The sequence below is a fragment of the Chiloscyllium punctatum genome, chromosome 38 (assembly GCF_047496795.1).
Source record: "Chiloscyllium punctatum isolate Juve2018m chromosome 38, sChiPun1.3, whole genome shotgun sequence".
NCBI lineage: Eukaryota > Metazoa > Chordata > Chondrichthyes > Orectolobiformes > Hemiscylliidae > Chiloscyllium > Chiloscyllium punctatum.
The window spans coordinates 25,231,400-25,255,911 of record NC_092776.1 but is presented as its reverse complement, the minus strand read 5'-3'; the positions used below and the strand labels follow the sequence as shown (position 1 = coordinate 25,255,911).

At 37.8% G+C, this 24,512-nt stretch overlaps 1 protein-coding gene across 33 annotated transcripts in view; it reads left to right on the top strand.

Moving 5' to 3' along the window:
- tcf7l2 (transcription factor 7 like 2) overlaps positions 1-12,401 on the top strand; it is a 201,718-nt gene extending 189,317 nt beyond the window's left edge. For 4 of the 33 annotated variants that reach the window (XM_072557402.1, XM_072557398.1, XM_072557397.1 and 1 more), the window contains 8 exons: positions 1,349-1,474; positions 1,727-1,889; positions 2,420-2,527; positions 2,929-2,977; positions 3,741-3,813; positions 4,083-4,155; positions 5,172-5,196; positions 10,411-12,401. In XM_072557402.1, coding sequence (XP_072413503.1) covers positions 1,349-1,474; positions 1,727-1,889; positions 2,420-2,527; positions 2,929-2,977; positions 3,741-3,813; positions 4,083-4,155; positions 5,172-5,196; positions 10,411-10,871 — 1,078 coding nt within the window. In that variant the 3' untranslated portion in view covers positions 10,872-12,401. Of the gene's footprint in view, positions 1-1,333; positions 1,475-1,726; positions 1,890-2,419; positions 2,528-2,928; positions 2,978-3,740; positions 3,814-4,082; positions 4,156-4,828; positions 4,883-5,171; positions 5,198-10,410 lie in introns of those variants that run through there. The other 29 variants (XM_072557401.1, XM_072557396.1, XM_072557395.1 and 26 more) reach the window with 24 other exon arrangements.
- Positions 12,402-24,512: the final 12,111 nt, after the last annotated feature.

The following is a 24,512-nucleotide window of genomic DNA, read 5'->3' as shown; positions in this document are numbered from 1 at the left end:
CATCATGTATAAACCATAATGTGGGTTTGTGGTGGTTTAGAAAGCTCAGGAAAATTGAGCTTGGAAAAGATGAGAGATAACAACTGCACAGGGAGAGGAGGGGGAATAATGACAAACTAGCTGCAACTCAAAGAGGCTGTTTTTTTTTACTGCAAGGGGGAGAAAAGCTTCCCACAGCTCACACATAAAACAAAGCCAAGCAGATGACATGCAGTTAACAGAAAAATGTCAACAGTGAAATAAAGTGAGAGTGAATGCGATAGAAACCCCAGAGACACTGTGGAACAAAAATGAGTTTGTTCGTAACATGGCCTGCGAGTTTATGCACATCATTATATTCTGGCTTGCAGCCATAAAAGCAGTCAGGATTTTTTCATAATTAGCTGTTTAGAATTTTAAGTTTTTACAATGGAATATATGTAATAAAATATAGTAAATGTGGTTTCCTTGTTCAGTTGCTGATATATCTATTAAATAATGCAATAGCTGTACCAAATTTCAAATATTTTGTAGATGGTGTCGTAGTAATCACCTTATGATAGATTGACATTTTATAGTGTCCATTAACTTCTGAACTCTCATAAGTCTCTTCAGGTAATGAAATGAATGTAACCACTTCATCGCATGAAGAATAATACTCTTGAGCTTTTGAAAGCCCTGGTGTACTATAAAATACTTCACCTGTGTACTGTCTTATGTTTATGTGGTAACTGTAAATGGTATTTTCACTGCTCACTCTGCTAATACTTTGTGCTAGAGGAAAAAAAAGTCTATCTGTCAGCTAGCACAATAACAACCTCCCACATGCTGTGTAATTGGACAGAAATGTTCACTCCAAAATCATTTTACTATATTTTGAAATGAAGCTGTAAATATACCATTATTGTATTAATAGGAAATAATGTCCTTGGCTTGATTCATGGAAGATATTGATGTATCTCAAATTCGGCCTATTTCAAAATGCTAGAAATTGTGATTTGACCACATTATTTGGACAGGTTATGATGCAAACGTTGTCAAAGGGTCTAAATCAAAGTTGCCCTTGTTTTTTTCAAAAAAATAAACCCATACACAGTTGTATAAGAGAAAATCTTGGAACTTGCGTTTCATAATATGTATTTCTGAAGCATATACGTTGTATTTTTTTATTCATGAAATACTTTTAGTAGTCTCAAAGTCAAACTGACAGTCATGTAATGATGATTCATTTTATGTTATTAATCACAGCTACATAGAGTGATTGTGACAGCTTGTGCTTGCATGTATGCTTGCTTATATATTAAATGTACCCATCCCTCCCGTTCATTCATTTCTGTTCTGTTGATTTACACAGTTTTCTCTCTGGTAGGTTCCCCCCACACATGGTTCCACCACATCACAGTTTACACACAACGGGAATTCCTCATCCAGCCATTGTCACACCAACTGTCAAACAAGAGTCTTCCCAGAGTGACATCGGATCCCTCAATAATTCGTAAGTCATAATTTTTGTACCTCTTTTTTTAAAAACAAAACTGGCATGTTAGCTTTGCAAATAGTAGCCCTGTGCTCCATAGTAAAACCTTTATGAAAATGTAAAAACAATAGATATCATTTTGTTTGGATTGTAAACCGTTTACACTCCAGTTTTTTAATAATGTACTTTTGTTTTGATTTTAACATTGAATCATTTAAATTATTATTTCACTTCCACTGCTGAAGTCTAGAATGGTTCTCATTTTCTTAGAAAACATCATCAGGATGCCAAAAAAGAAGAGGAGAAGAAAAAGCCACACATAAAGAAACCTTTGAATGCATTCATGTTGTACATGAAGGAAATGAGAGCGAAGGTAGTAGCAGAGTGCACGCTGAAAGAAAGTGCAGCCATCAATCAGATCCTTGGCCGAAGGGTAAGTAATCTAAACCATTGATAGGAACTTGCACAAGACCAAGTTCAAAATGTGACCTTAGTGAGCAGGGCAGTCAGTGTCAATTTTTACATTGACCTTGAAAGTTTTTGTATTGTATGTCCAGACTGACAGACTTTAGGAATTCGAGGCAATTGTTTCCATTAATTTGAATGAGGCAGCATGTGATAATCTGCTGTATTAATATTTCAATCAGATCAGTGAAATCTGTTAAATTACAACAGTATTTTTTCCTTTATTTTGTAGCTTTACTTTTATTTCAGTTGAATACTTTATCTTGCCTTCCTCCAATGACATAACAGTATACTTCCTATGAATCCATGTATTCTACTTTTACAATAAATTCTAATTATTTTTTCAGTTAATGAATCAGGAAGATAGTCCCATTGTTAATGCTAATACTTTACATTGTATTGAAAGCCAGTTTTCATGCAAGAACCTTTTCTTGCTCTTCTATATGCAAGTAGTTAATTTGCTTTATTTCCCCTACATCCTACCCAATTCATTCTCAGTGGCACGCCTTGTCTCGAGAAGAACAAGCAAAGTACTACGAGTTAGCTAGAAAGGAACGGCAGCTTCATATGCAACTCTACCCAGGCTGGTCAGCACGAGATAACTATGTAAGTTTGATTCCCGAATACGTTTCCTGCTCTGTCACCCATACTTGTTTTCCTTGTTCTTTATAGGCCCAGCATACGTCTCAGTTAATACTGCAAATAACAACTATGATGAACCAACAGTGTCCTCCCATCTTCAGAACCTTGTGCATGTCAGAGGGCTGTTCTTCACTAACTTTTCTTTCTCAATGTTGATCGGCAGGAACTTTTTTTTTGGCTATGTCAAAGTTTATTACTCGCCCCTAATTGCCCTGGTTGTGATCTGCCTTCTTGGAGTGCTGCTGTCCTTGGGGTTTTATTCTTCTGAGGTGTTTCAGATAATGATTGCCATGGTTTTTGTGAACCTAATGGACAAACAGAGCTATTTTCTTCCCTTCTCCATTTTTTTTCTCTCTCGCTATTAGGGCAAGAGGAAGAAGAGGAAAAGGGAAAAGCAGGCAGGGGAAACCAATGGTAAGTAGGTAGCAATTATCTTCTACAATAAAGAGCACCCTTCACATATCAGAATAACAACATTTAATCAGATTAAACCCTAGCTAGCAGCTAACCATGTTTTATAACATTATTAATTATAATACTGTATGTGCAGTTTTAATTTTATGGCTTGTTTGCCTTTCCAAGAGCGATAAAGTAATCAGTGCATGAATTGTAAATGTCGTAGTGCTTGTTTTTGTAAAACTCTTGTAAAAATAAAATAATAAGTGCATTAACTATTATAACTTATTTTAAAGCTTGTTGTTATATGTACTTGTTGTTTTGTAGTGACATATTCATTTGGGCTGTACCTGTTTTCTGATGCATCCTCTATGTAATTTGCCTTACCTGCTGACTAATCCCATTTGCTGTCAAAAGACCTGCATGTAAAATTGGATCTGCTATCTAGCTTCTTTTGCAATGCACTTTAACCTCTTAGCTTGATTCAAGCCTAACATCTTCTGCTGGCAGTCACCAGCAGGTTCTTTATTCAGTCCACTTGCTTCTTTTTGTCAATTCTGATTGAAATCTACTATAAAATAATTCAAATTTATATTGCCACACAATATTGGTGCTTTTTAAACGGGTGAAAAATACAGCTGTGATTTTAATACATTTTTATGAAATTAGAGGGCATTACTGATCACTAGTAACAGATACATTGATTTATTCCTTTTTTGTTTTCTTGTCTCTCTTTCTTCCTTTTCTGTCTCCTCTGCTCGCTTTCTTCCAATTTGTTCAGATCTGAGCGCTCCTAAGAAATGCCGAGCGCGCTTTGGCCTTGATCAACAGAATAACTGGTGCGGCCCGTGCAGGTGTGTATCGTTTTCCCAGGTTTGCTATGGTTGGTTTCAGCTGGGTTAAATTGGTACTTTCCCCTTCTTGCTATCACTGTTTCAGTGTTTTTTATTGGATGTCGATACTTACCCTTGCATCTATTGTTGCCAGGAAGTGTGAATTTTGTTTTTTGAGTGATGAGGGGAGAATGCCAACTTGGCCAGCTAAACCACTAGCTCTGGCTGAGATGTCACATCCAGTGAGCAGTATCCTCCATTTGTTGTTTTTGTTTACTTCATGCTAACAGATGCAAATACTCCAAAGAAGTGTCGGGCATTGTTCGGGCTAGACCAACAGAGTTTATGGTGCAAACCTTGCAGGTATACTCCCATTAGGCCTTCCGGAATTAAATATGCCCTTTATTGGATTTGTAGTGCATTCGTGTGACTTTCCTGTGCTCTAATGTGCTAATATTCTATAGCTTATTGCAGATTTTTCTTTTTATTTTCCTTTTCTTTTTTTACCTGTTGCCTTTTATTAGCAGCATTGGTCTGTCTCCTTGCAAGCACTGTCCACTTCCTTTAACCTCCATCCCTCCCTTTACCTGGCCCTCCCCAAACCGTGGTTACGATGGGCCTGTGACCTTGTGTCGGAGATTGGTGCAGTGAACCATAGATTGAGGAGAGAGAAGTTTTATTCTTAGAAACTGGCTCTAACTACTAACCATCCATGGTTCATCAAAATCTGTTTATGTATGTACACATAGATTTCTCACCTGGTTTCTGGTGAATGTGTGGACAATGCCATTCTAAGTGCACAACATGCACTGATACTCTTTGTGCATGAGTCCATTTTGATCAGTAAATGTGAAATTTCAACGTATAGCGCTACTATTTTGTTTACAGAAAGTGTTATTGATAAAATAGTCGCCTCTCCTGAGTGATAATCACAGATTTGTACAACAGATAAGTTTCCAAGAAGCAGAAAGGTATTTGTGCACTCCAGTAACGATGTTTTTACATTTTTATGTATTAATCGCCAATTTATTTTTAGTAATTGGGCGTCATACCAGCTACAAGCTCGTTCAGAGGAAACTTTCATTTTCAGGCGAGTGCAAAATCTGTTGGAATATCTTTTTAAGTAACACAATTAAATTTCTCTTTTAGTTTTCTTACAATTCGGTTTAACTAAACAAACTCAGACATCAAACGGTCAAAGGCTTATCCACCACAGCTAATCTGGGTACTCTAGAACTTTTCAAACTACTCCAATTGCCAATTCTCTAATTCTTAGGACTTGGCTGGGTAGAGGGAATAAATGTTTTGTCCTGTTTATAAACACCTTTCCTGTTGACTGCATTTGGTTAAATCTTATTTCTTTGTCCTGACACATGCAGTCTTTGAAGTGGGAATGTTGTCATGGTAGGTATTTGTTTCTTCCAAGTTGAAACTTATTGTTTTTCATGTATGCGTAGTGCTTGATCTCTTTTTCACACTTCATTTCACCTAATTCAGAATGTGTTACAGTCTCTCTAACCACACTTTATCAGCTTTTGAAATTACTGAAAATTCTGCTGATCTTCTGGGGCTTATGGAGACTGTGCACTTGCGTGTTTCTTTTTAGCATTGTCTTTATGTTGGCATGTATGTTAAGAGTAGCTGCCTTCATTCTATAATCATGAACTTAAAGCATAATTAAGATGTAAATATAATTGTGCTTCTGACTGAATTCCATGATTGAGATATACATTTTTCATCTTATTTGACTGACATTTCTAATAATTGGTGCTCAAATTAAAAGTAAATATTATGTAAGATGCAGCAGGGACAATTGCCAAGTGATGGACGAACATCGTACATTACTGAGCAGGTGCCAGAGGATTGTCTGCCGATACTGATTTTGCAAAAGCAACAGTAAATTTGCAGCATTTCTGGTTAATATCTCATAGCATTCTTAGCACCCATGAGCATTTTGGCTATCATGCAATCCTTTTAAATTTATGAATGATTTAATTCTTTGAGTAATTAATTGAGACATCACAATTAATGCATCTTAATGCATTTTCAATGAACTAATGTTTAGAATTATAATACAAAATGTATTATTAAAAGGAACGAGCAAAGAATCCAAATAAACAATTGTGAATGGGATTCTTCAAATGATTTGATTGCATGGTTACCTTTAATATTGCCACATAAATGCTTTATATTTGAGGGTGCCATCCCTTATTTCAGATGTTGAGTTTGCACTTGTGGGTTAGTATTCTATGTGGTGAAGGCTTTTGCAAAAATATAGAAATTGGATTGTTGCAACATCATTTAAGTCTGTAAAAAAAAAAGTGATGGATAAATAATTCACCAATAATGATTAAAACTTTCTTTAAAATTGCAAAATAATAGGAATGAGAATTCGAGATTCCTAAAAAATTAACATATCATCCTTTGAAAAGAAATACTTCAGTCCTAATTTCTTTTCTTATCATGAAAACATTAACTCCCTTTTTAGATACGTTCCCAGGTTAGCGGGTGTACTCGAGTGCTATACCAAAACAGGTACCTTCCATACTGAATCCAGGTAGCGAGTGCCAGTATGCTATTATTTTGTAGGGACCTCACAACTGAGTCTAAGCCAGTGTGCCATTGTCCTCACCAATTTGTTAACTACCTGGTATTTGTGATCCTTTGTAGGCAGGTTAAGGTATGTTGTAGTTCACCCACATCATATCCTTCAAAAGCTTTGAGGTGAAATTAAATTTGCAAGGTTCTTCATGGTAGACTGTTTAGCAAGATTAAATGACATGGGATACAAGGAGAACTAGCCATTTAGATGCAGAACTGGCGCAAAGGCATGAGACATTGGGTGAAGGTGGAGTGGTGCTTTTCAGACTGGAGGTCTGTGACCAGCAGTGTGTCACAAGGATGGCTGCTGGGTCCACTGCTTATTGTAATTTATGTAAATGATTTGGATGTGAACATAGCGAGTATGGTTGGTAAGCTTGCAGATGACACCAAAATTGGAGGTGCAGTGGGCAGCAAGGCAGGTTACTTCAGACTACAACGGGACTTTGATCAGATGCGCCAATGGGCCAAGGAGTGGTAGATGGAGTTTAATTTGGATAAGATTTGGAGATGCCGGTGATGGACTGGGGTGTACAAAGTTAAAAATCACACAACACCAGGTTGCAGTCAGGTTATAATTAAACCTGTTGGACTATAACCTGGTGTTGTGTGATTTTTTAACTTAATTTGGATAAATATGAGGTACTGTATTTTTGAAAGGCAAATCAGGGCAGGACTTATACACTTAATAGTAAGGTCCTGGTGAGTGTTGCAGAACAAAGAGACCTTGGAGTGCAGGTTCATAGCTCCTTGAAAGTGGAGTCGCAGGTAGACAGGCTAGTGAAGGTGGCGTTTGGTATGCTTGCCTTTATTGGTCAGTGCTGAAAATGTGTTGCTGGAAAAGCGCAGCAGGTCAGGCAACATCCAAGGAACAGGAGAATCAATGTTTTGGGCATCAGCCCTTCTTCAGGAATTATTGGTCAGTGCATTGAGTAAGGGAGTAAGGAGGTCATGTTGCGGCTGGACAGGACATTGGTTAGGTCACTTTTTGAATACTGCATGCAATTCTGGTCTTCGTGCTATGTGAAGGATTTGAAAGTGTTCAGAAAAGATTTACAAAGATTTGCCTGGGTTGGAGGGTTAACAATAGTAAGAGGCTCAATAGGTTGTGGCTATTTTCCCTGGAGCATCGGAGACTCGGGTGATATTATTGAGATTTATAAATGAGGGGCATGGATAGGGTGAATAGCCAAGGTCTTTTCCCCAAGGTGGGGAAGCCTGAAACTAGGGGGCATAGGTTTAGGGTGAGAGGGACAAGATTTAAAAGGGACCGAAGTGGCAACTTTTTCATGCAGACGGTTGTGCGTGTATGGAATGAGTTGCCAGAGAAAATGGTGGTACAATTACAACATTTAAATGACATTTGAATAGGTATATAAATAGGAATGATTTAGGGGGATATGGGGCAAATGGGGCTAGTTTAGTTTAGGATATCTGGTCAGCATGGATGAGTTGGACTGAAGGGTCTGTTTCTGTGCTGCACAGCGCTTTGACTCTATGGCATTACGTATTATGATTTAAACTCTGCACATTTGTTGGATTTTGCCCAGGTTTTTCCTGACTTGAATTTAGAAGAAAAAAATGTAAGCAAAATAGTTTATGCTTTTTATTTTTAATTTTGACTTTTCTTGGAAGAGGGAGGAATGTCTCCGTTTATATTGTTGTTTTTCAGATTATTGCATTCAAGAGTTAAAAATGGAGTCAAATTGAATGTACTCCGCAATGCATTTTACATAATGTTAGAAGAATGGTTAGCAATGTGTTCTTCCACAGAATGTTAGGACATATCTTTGGATGAGCAATCTCTCGCAGCCAGAGCTTGTGGTTGGGTTGAATCAATGAACGCTTCATTGTGTGCGGAATGTACACATTGGCATCCACAGACACCAACCAAAGTGCAAGTATTGTAACAGATTGGTTGGCCATACTCTTGAAGAATGCTGCTGAGGGCTGGACAATTAGTAAAGGTGGTAATTAGAATTAATATAACTTTAATCTCTAATGAAGTAACAAATTAAATTCTCACTACATTCCTGCCATTGTTTCACAATTCTCCAAACTAACATGCTGCTAACTAAGAGGCAGGACACTTAATAGCAAGAAAAACTTACCCAATCTATAAACCTAATATTGATTTTGGACAAATAAAAGTATAATGCAGTTCATTTGGAGCAGGCCTAAAAAGTATTCTTTTGCTCAGAGCCTTAGCTTTGTAAGATCTGTGACCCTAGAAGCTCCAATGGGAGAAAATAAGAGAAATTGTTTCTAGAAACTTAAAGTTCATTGGAAGGAGAGAGGAATATGTAATTGACATTTCCCATTTGATGGCTTAATTAAATTGGCAGTACTGGGGCGATGCTATTGGAGAAAGGATTTTGGCTAAGGAAAATAGAGAAATGAAATCCATTTGCAGAAAATGAAAATGGGGAAGAAGTATCAAGTTGAAAGTATTGACATCAGAAACAGCAATTATAAAGGATTCAACTTATGCTGCCTGTTTATTATTAATTTTGTTTGACTAACAGTTGCTGAAACGTTAGAATTTTTTTCCCCTGCAACCAAACAAACATTTTAATTTGGAATTTGCAAAATCATTAATGTTCCTATTGTAACTTTTTTTAAATTTTGAAACTGAACATCCATCTGTAATGCACTGATACAGAGAAACCTCCGGCACATGCATTTTGTTTTTGTTCTGCATCTAATCTAATGTCTTATCTGTATTTATATATTTTTTACTTCAAAACAATTTTTGGGATCAGTATTTAAATAAATTGCTCTGTTATTGAAATAATTTAAGCAATGTTTAAATACAGCTTCCAGATCATTTACCCTCAGCAGTTCAGGGATTGAGCTAAATAACGATTATTTGTACTTTCCAAGCCATGACTTGCAATTATTTTGAAGTGAGTCAAAAGATCCTATTCCTTTGGCAATAACCTAATTGTTGTTGCGTTTTATTTTCTGTTTTGAGCCCACCAAGTTGGTCATTTCACCTCCAGCTTTGTTCTAATATGATGCATGATCTGCTTCACTTGCATGTTTCTGTCTTGTTACATGGCCCTTTTGTGATGAGGAACCTTGGGTTTAACAGCATGCATATGTTGCATCTTAGCATGTGTTTGACCTTGCAGGCTTTTGTGGCTTGAACTCTGAAACTGTCTCAAATACGTCTTGCCATCCAGGCCTGGAATACATTTGACAGACTTCTATTGGGTGTGAAGTTTTAACTTGGGTGAGGGACAATGAGGTGTAATGTTAGAAAACTTTAAAAGTGGACTCTATATCCTTTTTTTTTTGGTGAAATGCAGGACAAAGTAAGATTATTTGCAGTCTGAATACTAATGCATTTTTCTATCCATGTAGTAAAAGTTAGGAGGGGCATACTAATAAATACTACATGTTGTTTGCTAATTTTATTTGGTGGTTGAACTATTGCTTGTTTGTAAAGGAAACCAAATGTACTCTAACAATAAACCCTTGGCCAAACTGCTCCAGGAATTGTGAAGTACAATAAAGCCTTTTTTCCTCTCACAGATAGCTGGTATGAAAATGACGCATACAAGGAAACCTATTAATGAAATGTGAATCTTTTTTCAATCAACCAACCTTAATTGACTTGCGTTTTTCATTGCAGCCCATTAAAAGAATCAGCCACAGCCTGCAGGCCATAGAACCAGTTATTCTTGTTTCATTTTGCATTTTCTATGGTTTCTTGTTCCTTTCCTTTTCTTCATTCTTTTCTTTAGTATCTTTCCCCTGTCATTCTCAAATTGGTGTGGTTCTTAACAGATAAATCTGATATATTGTCATTTGGTTTGTATTTTACACATCGGAAAGCTAAACTTTGTTACATTTAAACAAATTTGTAAGTCCCTTTAGTTATGCAGGCTTAACTGAGCCTTGCATTAGTAATTAATGCTTTGAGTGTCATGGATGTTCTCTTGTTGCCTGAATGAGATTACTTTCTTTGTTCAAATAACCAACTCCATTAGTCTTTTTGCCCTTTATTTACAGATAAATCTTTCCCTGTTTCTAGGAGAAAAAAAAAGTGCATTCGCTACATACAAGGTGAAGGCAGCTGCGCCAGCCCACCCTCTTCAGATGGAAGCATATTAGATTCTCCTCCCCCTTCTCCTTCCATGTTAAGCCCTTCTACAGCAGACTCTGATCCACAGACTGAACAAATGCAACCTCTGTCACTCACAATGAAACCTGATCCTTTGGCCCATCTTTCCTCACCATCTTCTTCCTCAGTCTTGTCAACAAACTCAGCACTCAAGTCCAGCGCAGTTTCAGCTATTAGTTGCCAGAACGGGGCATTAGAGCACCGATCCATCACCTTACACCAGCCCACATGCTCCTCTTCGTCGCAGACTCGACCTTCGACTTCATCCATGCCAGTTGTCCATTCCCATGGTTCTTTGCAAGAGACACAGTCCCAGCCACTTTCACTCGTAACCAAGTCTTTAGAATAGCTTTTAGCCTAGTTGCCGGTGTTCTTTTTATTTCATTTGTGCCATATGGCTACATGTCGGTAGATGTTATGGAGTGCATTGGTCAATATTTGACCCATTGTTATTTCAAGGTCCTCTTTGAATATGTAGGATAAGCCTTGAGAGAAATCCTGCCAACCTCTTGTCAATCATTGCAAAACCTTGTAGTGTTCATCACTGTTATGGGGCTCTTACTGGGTGGTTCTTTACCAGTAAGAGACGAACGTCAAATTCAAAGAATCCCTTGTGGAAGGAGTTGGCTACGCTGTATTATTTGTATTAAATAAGAGCTTGCGAACCAATCATTTTACGTCCATTTTATCCTTAAGGGCACAATGAATGCAGTGCCACCTGTTAATTGTGTGGAACAACTTTTGTGATGTTACGTGTTATTGTTTAAATGTACAGAAATAATGGGGAAAACTGTGTTAATATGCATTGTTCCATGGCGTTGTTTTTAGGGGGGAGGGGGGAGATTGCAAAACGAAATTACAACGCTATAGGACCAGTAGTATTTATTGCTTTAGAGATGCTTGTTGTATCATGTATGTTGTCTTTTAAATATTTTTCATTTCTTCAATGTATAAAGTTTTTTTTTGCTTAGTGTAAGCATCTTATATATGAAAAGATTCATTTACCAAGGATTCACCTTTTTTCCTCTGTTGTGATACATGACTGTCACCAAATGGATAATGTAGTGGCATTGTAAAGAACAAAAGTGCACAAAATTGCTGAAAAAAAAGCCATTGTACAAAATAAAACTTGAAAGCGATTGGGGGAGGGAGGAATGTTTTTTGGAATAGCACAAAAAAAAGCATCTGATCACCCATCTAAAGCCCCATAGTGGACTATAACCTCAACCCCTGGAATTGCTTAGCCTATATTCTATGTATGTATTCTGTGCCAAACTTTAAAGGTTGATACATCTTCCCTCCCCCATTTTTGCTGTATTTTGGTCCTTTTTAGCTGTGAGGTAACATAGGTATGTATGTAGATTTAATGTTGCTGACTAGTTTAAGCTATAACGCAATGTGTTTGGTAGCTATTGGCAAAATCATCCAAAAAAATTCATATGAAGCAAAGCATTGAAGGGTGAGAATTAATAAAACTCATAAGGGCCAAATTTTCTGTACGTTGGGGAAATTACTCAAAACTGAAACTGCCACTTTTTATGTACACTACTATCAGTAGGTATTTAGTAAATTTTAAAATAGGCATGTTGATGTTGCAAAGGCTGTATACAACTGATGAAAAAGTTCATTCATTTGGTGCCATTGTAGTAGAAATGAAGCAGTTGTATAGCTGTTTTTTTTCCATTTTACTAAGAAGCTGATGACCTTTTGTGAATACACTCAATGTTTCCTAACAACTGTGATGTTCCTGTTCTGTTTTTTGCTCCTTTTTTTCTTTTTGTTTTTGAAATCATTTTTGTAATGAATCAATGTTCATGCTGTACAGTATCTGTAGCATGCAGTTCTGGATTAATAAAAGCAACTTAGTACGTGCAGAGAATTCTTGTGGTGTTCGTGTGCTCTCCATTGTAGTAGAAAATGGATCATCGACTTTTAAACTGAGCCATAACAAAACTTTTAAAATAATATTTGACTCTTATCTCTGCGAAGTTCAGATGATTTGTGAGAGGTGAATATTAGTGTTGAGGTATTGTAAATATAGAGTTATTGAAGAAAAAGTGTACCAGGCACAAAAGATGCAGATCTAGTCATTTAAGTTACACTTGATTTTGTATACTTTGCAATTTTTTTACTCCGTATAGTTTATAACTATTACTACTTTGTGGCAATTGCCTTTCTTCACAGTTCAGGGTGAGTGTTTCCTTTTGAAAGTATATTTTATTACTGTTTAGCACTATAAAAGGTTTGCATAATAAACAGTATTCCATGTTTGTTAACCAATTCTCGACACTGAATTCCCTAGGGATGATGTGTAATTTGATTTTTTTGTGTGTGCATATTTCATATTCAAGTTGGAACATTTTTAAATTATGGAATCGCAAATATACTGAAGTTCAGATTTTTAAAAGTCTTGCAATAAAGAATGGAGCTTTCCGTACATATGTGTTTTTAAGTTATCAGATAAATATTAGAAAATGCCTGTTTCACTTGTGGAAATATCACTTAGGTTTGGTAATATCTTTCTCTTCAGCCTTGTTAACATGCTTCTATTCCTCACCTAACAGTTTGAGTCTTATGGCACAGTCTGTTGAATACAAAAGAAGTCAGAGATGAGTCTACATCCCATGAATTGATTCTGTTTTCAACAGTGGTGTACTTCCAGTTAAAAAGGAGAATAATTTGTTCATGATATTCTAAGGGGGTTTAATGAACTTACCAATGTTAAATACTTAATAGCAATTATTATATGTCAGTCCCTATAGTATTAATGTTTTGTTGTTGCATCTGTTATGTGCAATAACTTGGTAATTCATAATATGCTATCAGTTATCCAGGCAGATTGATAAGTACTGTGCTCATTACAGTTTGGATGATTTCCAAACTATTTGTTATGAGTGCTTATGCTAACTCCTTCTGCCCCCATCCAAAATCAAATGCCTGATTAGATTTTTAGTACACATGATGAATGACTTCTTGTTAGTGGCTCTAGTTGCCTGTCGCAAAAACTGTGTGCTAAAACTTGTGAATTCTTCCAACACTGAGTTGTCACCTTAAAATCGTTTGATCAAATTTTGCCAAACTTCCATTAGTCTTCTGCTTCAGACTCCAGATCACTTTTGAAAATGAGTATGTTCAGAACATCGATAGGTTGGTACTCTCATCTCAGAATGTGAAGAACATTTTGGCAGTTTTGAACTGGATGTGATGTGTGAGTTATTCTCATCTGTTTCCGGATTCCTATTGAAAAATGATTGCTGCGAAGGGATGAACTAGGAGTGTAAATATATTTTACATAGATTGATGCCAACTTTAAAAAAAAATGTGGGAGTGTGACTTTCTAGGATTTCATAAATCTGTCTTCAATTTAGAGGAAATTTGTTTGATTTACATCATGAATCGTTTTACAGAAGTACTGAACTGTTCAGGAGCTGCTGCGGTGTTCTGCCCTTTGTAACAAAAAGAATGCTCATTGCTTAATGGGTATGACAATAGAAGTCATATTTGACTGAAGCTTTTGATCTGTGTCTGTTACAGCATAGAGGTTGGAAGATGCTTTGCTGAAGGCCAATCTAATTATTGCATGTATGTCAACATTTTTATTTCATTTTTCTGAAGTCCAGTTTTCCCCTTGATCATTTCAGCCCTCTACTTTCACCCCTCTTCCCAGTTTTGCAAACATTGCTAGTTATTATGAATAAATAGATGCTAGCTACAGATAAATCATTATGACCCATTGGCACATAACTCTACTAGTTAAAACTCTGTAGAGTTCAGGAAAAGGGCAAAATTGCATTTTCAGAAATTGCAGAGTTGTAATGGGCTGAGTGAATTCCTTGCTGTAAAATCCTCTGATCTGTGACCAGATCAACCTTAAAGCTTTTAAAAATACTATTTAGCCATGTAAACATATAACAAATTTCCAAATGTATCTAACTTAGCACGTACACTTCAGTGCTTGCACATGTTAGGCAAAAACTTAGAACCTTGTGACAGCTTTTTACCCCAGTGTAAAGCCACATAGAAGGTAAAAATTAAGGTGGTGTTATTTCAGTTGTAATATTGAGCATATTGCTATATTGCTCTCATGATAACAGTAATGGTATCAAAGCACCCAGGATCCAAAATTGTAGAAATTGACTTAACATTCAGTGGCTCAGTGGTTAGCACTGCTGCCTCACAGCACCAGGGACCTGGGTTCGATTCCAGACTCATGCAGCTCTCTGTATGGAGTTTGCACATTCTTCCCATGTCTGTGTGGATTTTCTCTGGGTGCTCCTGTTTCCTTCCAAAGTCCAAAGATGTGCAGACTAAGTGAATTGGCCACGCTAAATTGCCCATAGTGTTAGGTGCATTAGTCAGGGGTAAATGTAGGGAGAATGGGTTTGGGTGGGTTATTCTTCAGAGGGTCGGTGCGGACTTGTTGGGCCAAAGATACGGCCACACGTTGTAGGGACTCCATGATTCTATTTAAGAAAATTTGCACTAAATAAAAGTCCATGAAAAAGCTCAGTTGTTTCAGAATTGCTGATACTCCCATTTCAGAGCATTGCACTACTTCGTATACATGGATAGTTCTTCAATAACACAGTGGTTGCATTCTTGTGCAACCCCACATTATAGAAAAATCACGTTATAGAAACAGTGCTTGAAGTGTTGGCAGTGTAATTGCATTACAGCCAACACACATTTTAAACGTTTGTGCTTCAGAAACAGTGTCCTCAATTCGTCAATCATGTTCGAGCGAATTCATGTTAATGAAACAGATGTTACAGCAGCATGATCTGTATAGCAAATTTTGTTTTAACTGACATCTTATGAGCTGGCGCACACAAACTGGCAAAAATTATGTACCTAAAATACCGCGAGTTTTACTGTATTTTCATAGTCTCCACAATGTCCGAATAGTCAGTTGAGGATACGAGTGCGAAGGCTCTGTGCCAGTATGTTGTTTTTAAGGAAAGTTGCAATATTGATTAAGTGTAAGTAACATATAGCAATGTGTATACTTCCTGCATTATATTTTGATCTCTAAATGTATGTTGTTACATTGATTATACAGACCTCTTGATCATCCAGTACACTTCTGGTCCCATAGGTGCCAATTCATAAAACATTTGTTGTACTGAGCCCTAGCTATAACCTTTGCCACAATTTTGCCTCTGAATCCATGAAAGCAGATTTGACAAGGTCAGGGCAGCTGCATTTTTTTTAAAATTGCACATTTGTGTTTTTGGTATGATGAGTTATTGATGAATTTATTCACGCTGGTGTATTCTAATGTATTGTTCAAATTGGACTGAAATTTCTCACTGGTGAAACCAGATGGTTTTCAGCACCGATATCCCATCAGAATTATATCTGTGAAAGAACTCTGGAGTTTTGCATGTTCCCAACGTAATATAGTAAGGCATCAAAGGATGAAGACTTTTTTTCCATTTGTTTGTTAAATGTGGACTTCACTGTCTAAGCCAGTATTTATTGTCTATCCTAATTACCCTGGTGAAGGTGGTGGTGAGCTGTCTTTTTGAACCACTACCTTTTGGGATATAGGGACACCCATAGTTGCATCAGGAAGAGATTTTGAAGTAATGACAGTGAAGGACCGATATGATAAATTTCAAGTCAGGATGGTTATAGAGTTATACAGCACAGAAGCAGAACCCTTTTGTCTGCGCCAACCAATTATCCTAAACTCATCTAGTCCCACTTGCCAGTATTGGGACCATATAAACCCTTCCTACTCATATACCCAACCAGCTGCTTTTCAAATATTGTTGTTGTACTTGCTTGCATCACTTCCTCTGGCAGTTCATTCCATACACACACACCAACTGCTGTGTGAAAAAGTTGTATCTCTGGTCCCTTCTAAATCTTTCCCGTCTCACCTATGCCCTCTAATTTTGGACCCCTTTACCTTTGGAAAAAGATCTTGGCTATTCACCCTATTCATGTCCATCATGATCTTATAAATCTGTATAAGATCTATAATGTCTGTTACTGTTTGTTGTGTTCTTGGTTGATTAACATGGACAAACAGCTTAAATTTGGTTAGCATGGACCAGTGTTGGTGAGCGAACTAGGAAATAGTTAAGCATGTCACCATCCAATATAAAATTCAAAATAATATTGAGAGAAACTGTGACCTGGAACCAGAAGTCAGCATCAATAACTTGGAAAATTTGAAAGAAGTTTGGAAAGACTGCAAGTGGTAAAACTTCATATAAACAGATGGAAACAAAACGTTATTGCAGACAACAGAATGGACATATGTCAATGGCTAAACAATGGAGATGGGGTCACAGTCTTGGACTGCCAAGGGCACATGCAGTCAACTATGAAGGCTAAATTAAATATTCAGTGGTTCTCAATTTGGACAAGTCATTATTTGTATTTGCATGTTGAACTTTGTTTTCTGACCTTACAAATAATTACTGCTTTTTGTTAGAAACAGGTTGTTTTTGTTTTCATAATTATCATTCAGTTTATCATTGATCACATCATTGACCTAGGTCAAGAGAAGGAGAAAGTGAGGATTGTAGATGCTGGAGAATCGGAGTCAAAAGGTGTAGTGCTGGAATAGCACAGCATGTCAGGCAGCGTCAGAGGGGCAAGAGAGTCAACGTTTGGGCATAGGTCCTTCCTACTGAAGTCAGTCTCACTTCAACCTTCTGCCTTTCCACCCATTGTGTCCCTTACCACACACAATTATCCACACTGACTTCACTGCTTGCAAAGGAAACATTTTTCCCTTTTTTTATAATAAATGTGAAACAGCCGAAGTGACTTTAATCAAGGTACCCAGTTATCATAATTTTTTTAAATTTGGAATTGCTTGGATTAGCCAATTAAGGCCAAGAGGTGATCTTATTGAAACAACTGATTGATTGTAATTGACAGAATAAATGCTGATTAGGATTCTTCCACTCCCGGGGGAATCATGAAAAAGCAGAAAATTTACGCAAGAGACATTTGCCCATTTGAGATGGAGATGAAATTGAATTTAATCTCCGAGAGGTTTGTTAATCTTTGGAAATTCGTACGTGGCTTCAATGGGAACTTGGAGGTGGTGGTGTTACATACATCTGTTTGCCTTGTCCTTTCAACTGGCAGGGGTCATGGATTTGGAAGGTGCTACTGGAAGAGCCTTGGTAAAGTCCTGGAGTGCATCTTGTAGACTGTATGCACACTGTGTGCCAATGGTAAAGTGAATCAATGTTGAATGTTGTGAATTGGATAACAATCAAGTGGGCTGCTCTGTTCTGAATGCTGTTGTGATTCCTGTGTTCTTGAAGCTGCACTCAAGCAGGAAAATATAGTTCCATAATACTCCTGACTTGTGCCCTATAGTTGGTTTGAAGGAAGCAGATGAGTTACTTGCTGCAGGATTTCTAGCCTCTGACCTGGTTTTGTAGCTATAAACTGTTTTAGCTGTTCCAGTTCAGTTTTTGGTCAATGGAAACCTTCAGAATGCTGATGATGGTGTATACAGAAATAAGCATCAAGGATTGATGGTTAGATTCTCTTTTGTTGGAAATGGTCATTTATAAGGTGCAAATAGCATTTGCCTCTTATTAGTCCTAGCCTAGATATTAGGAGAAAGTCAGGACTGCAGATGTTGGAGATCAGAGCCGAGAGTGTGGTGCTGGAAAAGCACAGCAGGACAGGCAGCATCCGAGGACCAGGAGAATTGACGTTTCAGGCATAAACCTAGATGATGTTGGTCTTGCTGCACATGGACTTATTCAGTATCTGAGGAATTGTGAATGGGGATTGCTGAACATTGCGCAATCTTCAGGTCTCATGATGGAGCACAGGTTACGGATGACACAGCTGAAGACAATTGGGCTAGGGCACTACCTTGAGGAATTCCTGCAATGATGTCTTGTCCTAGATATGCTTTCAACCAGCAGAGAGTTTTCCCCTGATTCCAGGTGATTGTAATTTTGTTAAGCCTTTTTAAAACTATACTGAGTCAAATGCTGCCTTGATAACAAAAGCAGTCACTCTCCCCTCACCTCTCGAGTTCAACTTGTCCATGTTTGGACCCAGGCTTTGATGAGATCAGGAGCTGAGTGTCCTGGGTTAACTCAAACTGAGGATTAGTAAGCATACCTTTATCCCCTCCATCAATGTTTTGACTTATAGTAAACTGATCGGGTGGTAATTGACAGGGTTGAATTTGACCTGCTTTTGCTAAATGTGACAGTCCTGGGTAATTTTCTGTATCATCAGTTAGATGCTAGTGTTGTAGCTGTACTGGAACCATTTGGCTATGGTCTCAGCTAGTTCCTGAGCACAAGCCCTCTGCTGTTCTTAGGCTCACCTTTTGCAGAGTCCAGTGCTTTTAGCCATTCCTTGATACCATGTGGAGTGAATCAAATAGGTTGAAGACTGGCTTCTGTGATGCCAGTGACTTAAGGAGGGGGCCAAGATGATTATCCAGTTGGCACTTCTACCTTGTATTTTGCTCTGATTTACTGGATTTCCCAGTTTCTGAGGATGGAGATATTTGTGGAGCAGCCACCTCCTGTTAGTCATTTAATTTTCCATGATCACTCCTAATTGATTGTCTTGTCTTTTGGTCTCCTGTGGTGTGCTGTTTGACTCCAGTTTGGTATTTCCTTTGGCTGGCAATGTCAAAATGAACAAGTTGCACTGAGAGATTTCAAGTATTTGGTTATCCCAACTATCGTCACCATATAACAACGTTCCTTTACTTTCTACACAGCTGAGCTGTTCATGGCAGCATCTTTACTCAAGTTTACTTGGCTCTGATATCTTGCCTGAAGGAAAACAGATGTTGCAGAATTCCCACTCTTAACTGATGCACAGGAATGTATATGTTTAATGATTGGGCCAAGACAGGATCAGGCTCTGACACCCTTTTATAGACAAGTAGTATATCGAGGCTATGATGGCATTCATGTAGAGAGGATGGAGACATTGGGCCAGATGTTTGGGGTTGATAATGACGCATCTGTGAAACTCCACCGCAAAAAAATTCCCTTGTAAAATGGAGGGATATTTCATTTTGAAAATGCTGCTTTTGTAATGATGCTGTAATTTATTGCAGGTTGCTTGCTGTGCTTTCCTGTTTTAACCATATTCCTGTCATGTCAAGAAATTCATATTGGAACTTTGCACTGTTTCTCCACTGACCATGCCTTCCTTTTTATTGCTGAGAATATCTGATTTAAAAATAGTAAAGTTTCCAAGTAACAAACAACACAGCTGTTATACTGAGTAGTTTGTTGTAGAATTCTAATCTGTTTGTATTTTACAATCCCAAGATCTCAAATGTATTCCTAATTACAGTTCTTTTAAAATCTTACATTTTATTAAATTTGGTATGACTTCATCCATGGTAATATATTCAATTTACTAGACAGTTTAATGTCCAAATATAGCTATCATGCAAAAATGATTATGGTCAGATAAATGTTTTATCTTTACTGATTTAAGAATTGGCCCCAATTCAAATGCTGAATATGATTAAATTTATCAGTACACTTTCATCAAAACCTGATAGTTGAGACCATTGGGATGACAATTGCAGATCTTGTAAATCGAATATAGTATACAAGTACCTTGTGATCATCCTTACATGTTTATAGAAGGCTTTCTGAATTTTAGGTGTTTACTCCACGGATACATTTTGTCAGTGACATTATAAGCTTTACTATCAAGTTTTACTAGGAGAAAGTGAGGACTGCAGATGCTGGAGATCGGAGCTGAAAAAGTGTTGCTGGAAAAGTGCAGCAGGTCAGGCAGCCTGACCTGCTGTGCTCAGTATCAAGTTTTACTGCCATTTTCCCAGATCTGCTTGAATGTTGAGTTTTGTGGACCATGCATTATTCTTGAGCAAAGTTTCAAATGCAACTGTGAAGTTGGTGATCTAGAGAACATTTTTAAAAGACACTTACAGTTTTGAAAAGTGTGACTCTTCCATTTAAAAACTAGTACTTGAGAAGTTAACTTTGTTACTAAGAGGAAGGTAATCCTATAAAATGTCTCAGCTCAGACAAGAGACTTATCAGTGTGGTACAAGCAACTTGGGAGGAATGACTTAAAAAGTCAGATTTAGAAATCGTGAAGGATCAAAGATTGGAAAATAAATCCATTAAGATTGCTTACACGCTGTTGCATTAACTTTGGTGGCTTGCAGGATCTAAAGAAGGCTATTGGCAGTTCAGTGGAATTTCCCATCAGGTTGACATCCATTGTAAATTAGTAAGGATTCCTATGGATGCAATTCCTGAGGATTCCTATTAGAGACTTTCAAACTAATGGTCAGATATTAAAATAATTGCCCCTTCAGACCCTTATGGGGCTAGTTTTGTTTGGAAGACCAATATGACCTCCTTGTTTGAATCCCTGCATCTATTTTAGTTTAGAAATAAAGTTTTAAATGCAGGTTCAGTGGGGAAAAGCCAGCAAAGCCCACAAACTTGAGATGAGTACAATTCAAAAGTAGCCTGTGAGGATGAAGTTGGTAAAAATCTAAAGGTGAGCATCATAAAACAGCAGGTGTACCTATTGTGTTGAAGAACAAGAGACACGGCATCTGTAATTTTTCCAATAAAGAATAAATTACATGGTTTCCCAGAATTAAGGAAAGTTTGAAATTCCAAGGTGATTAATTTGTATTTCTATAAATACCACTGAGATGGGTGGCGGTTTGTGTTTCTTTGTTTTGAGTTTGCCTCTGTTCATTGCTGGATAGCCAACAGGCAATACTGGTTGATGGTTCATCAGTACTGTTGGTTTTGATTTCTTATAGCTTGTAGCTCCATGGAACTTGATCGGATGGTTTATTTAACTGATAGCTGTGTTTACAGTAATCCTCAGTGAAAGATTGTTATCCTTATTACAGTTGGAGTTAGAGGCATGTACAGTATAGAAATAGACTCTTCGGTCCAACTTGTCCATGCCAACCTGATATCCTAAATTAATCTAGTTTCATTTGCCAGCATTTGGCTTATATCCCTCTAAACCATTCCTATTTATATACCCATCCAGATGCCTTTTAAATGTTGTAATTGTACCTGCCTCCACCATTTCCTGTGACAGCTCATTCCATAAATGCACCATCCTTTGCGTGAAAAATTTGCCTGTTTGGTCCCTTTTATATCTTTCTCCTCTCACACTAAACCTATGCCCTCCAGTTCTGGACTCCCCCACCCCAAGGAAAAGACCTGGTCTATTTGTCATATTAGTGCCCCCCATGATTTTTATCATGAAATTAGGCACATTTAAGTGACTGCTGGACTTGCACATAGCAGCAAATTGAGGGGTGCGTAGGTGAAGTTATTTTACATTAAGATTAATCCTCAGCACACCATAGTGTGCTGTACTTTTCTATGTTTTATGGTTTTATAAACCTCCATAAGGTCACCCCTTGGCATTCAATGCTTCAGAGAAAACAGCCCCAGCCTACTCAGCCTCTCCCTATAGCTCAACTTGTCAACCCTGGCAGGTTTGTAAATCTTTTCTGAACCCTTTCAAGTTCCACAATATCCATCCTATAGCAGGGAGACCAGAATTGCATGCAGTATTCCAATAGTGGCCTAATCAATGTCCTGTATAGCCACAATATGACCTCCCAACACCTATACTCAGTGCTCTGATCAATAAAGGAAGTCTTACCAAATGCTGCCTTCACTATCCTATCGACCTGTGACTCCACTTTCAAGGAACTATGAACCTGCACCCCAAAATCCCTTTGTTCAGCAACACTCCTCAGTACCTTACCATTAAGAGTTAAGTCCAGCCCTGATTTGCCTTTCCAAAACGCAGCACCTCACATCTAAATTAAACTCCATCTGCCATTCCTCAGCCCATTGGCCCATCTGATCAAGATTCCATTGTAATCTGAGGTACCGTTCTTCACTGTCCACTATACCATTAAATTTGGTGCCATCTGCAAACATACTAACTATGCTTCCTATGTTCACATCCAAATCACTTTGTCATTTATCTAAAAGCAATGGTCCCAGAACCAATCCTTGTGGCACACTGCTGGTCACAGGCCTCCAGTCTGAAAAGCAACCCTCCACCATCACCCTCTGTCCTCTACCTTCAAGCCAGTTCTGTATCCAAATGATTAGTTCGCCCTCTATTCCGTGTGATCTAATTTTGTTAACTGGTCCACCATGAAGTGCCTTGTCGAGCGCCTTGCTGAAGTCCATATAGATCATGTCCACCGCTCTGCCCTCATCAATTTCTTTTGTTACTTCAAAAAACTCAATCAAGTTAGTAAGAAACAATTTCTCATGCACAAAGCCACATTGCCTATCCATAATCAGTCCTTGCCTTTCCAAATACATGTAAATTCTGTCACATAGTCCCTGGCTTTTCCCTAATATCTTTCTTAACTAGTGGTACTACGTTGTCAACCTTCAGTCTTCCGGCACCTCATCTATGGGCTGTCGATGATACAAATATCTCAGCAAGGGGCCCAGCAATCTTTTCCCTAGCTTCCCACTGGATTTTAGCATTCACCTGATAAGGTCCTGGGGATTTATCCACCCTTATGTGCTTTAAGGTGTCCAGTACCACCACCTCTGTAATGGAGACATTTTTCAAGATGTGGCTATTTATTTCCTCATGTTCTCTATCTTCCATGTTTTCTACACTAACCACTGATGCAACATACTCATTTCGTATCTTTCCCCATTTCCTGTGATTCCACACATAGGCAGCCTTGCTGTTCTCTCCCTAGTTACCCTTTTGTCCTTAATATATTTTTAGAATCCCTTTGGATTCTCCTTAAGCTTATTTGTCAAATTATCTGATGTCCACTTTTTGCCCTTCTGCTTTCCCTCCAGTATGCTCTTCAGTGCCTTTATACTCTTCTACGGATTCACTCGATCTTTCCTGTCCTCCTACTTGACCAAAAGCTGAATTTCTCCAGTCATCCAGTGTTCCCTACACCAACCAGCCTTGCCCTTCACCCTAACAGGAATGTACTGTCTCTGGACTCTCATCTCATTTTTGAAGGCTTCCCATTTTCCAGCTGCCCCTTTACCTGCAAACGTCTGCCTCCAATCAACTTTTGAAAGTTCTTGTCTAACACTGTCAAAATTGACCTTACTCCAATTTAAACTTTAACTTTTTGGTTCTTTCTGGAATTAATCAACTTGATTAAGTTTGAAACCGTGGTAATGGGCTTTTGGAGAACCTGATATTTTAAGCAACTGTTCAGGAGTGGTTGCATAGAAAAAAGTGAGGACTGCAGATGCTGGAGTTTGAGTCAAGAACATGGTGCTGGAAAAACACAGCAGGTTGGGTAGTATTCAAGGAGCAGGACAATCGATGTTTCGGGTATAAGCCCTTCATCAGGAATGCAGTGGTCAGTAGTAGTTGAATGCAGAGTTCTGAGATTAGTTACAAAATTGAGGGTCACTCACCTAAAATCTAATGGAGGTGCCCCCAGAAAACCATATGCTTTGAAGGTTTAGCTGTGATACACTCAAAATAGCTGAGCAAATTCTGGGTTGTCCCAGGAAAAGTGAATGAGTTTTCAAAATTTCAACTAAGAAAACTTATGGAGTGGGATGTGGTGGGGTGGAGTAAAAGGTAGAACTAATTATAACACCAATCCTTTATAGTGTTAGATTAATAGTACTTATTTAGTTTAATTATTTTTGATGTATGATAGTATTTGTTTATATTTAAAAGCATGAAATCTGTGGCACAATGTTGGTTAATTGTTGGGTGTTCAGAATACTTCAAATGTTAATGATTTTGAACTGGATCATTATGAATATAGTAACATCTACTTAGTGTCATAAAGTTAGTCAGGTGGGGATGCTTTGGAGTCAACATTTTTCTGTAATTGATCCCACACTGTTGCAGAATATTATATGTATTTGCATTCTTTGTATTTACAATGTTATCATTATGTCCTACAGGAATAATTTCAGCATGGATCAAATGGGAAGCAATATCTTCTTACTGTCATTAATTCCTCCTTCAAGATCTGCCCAAC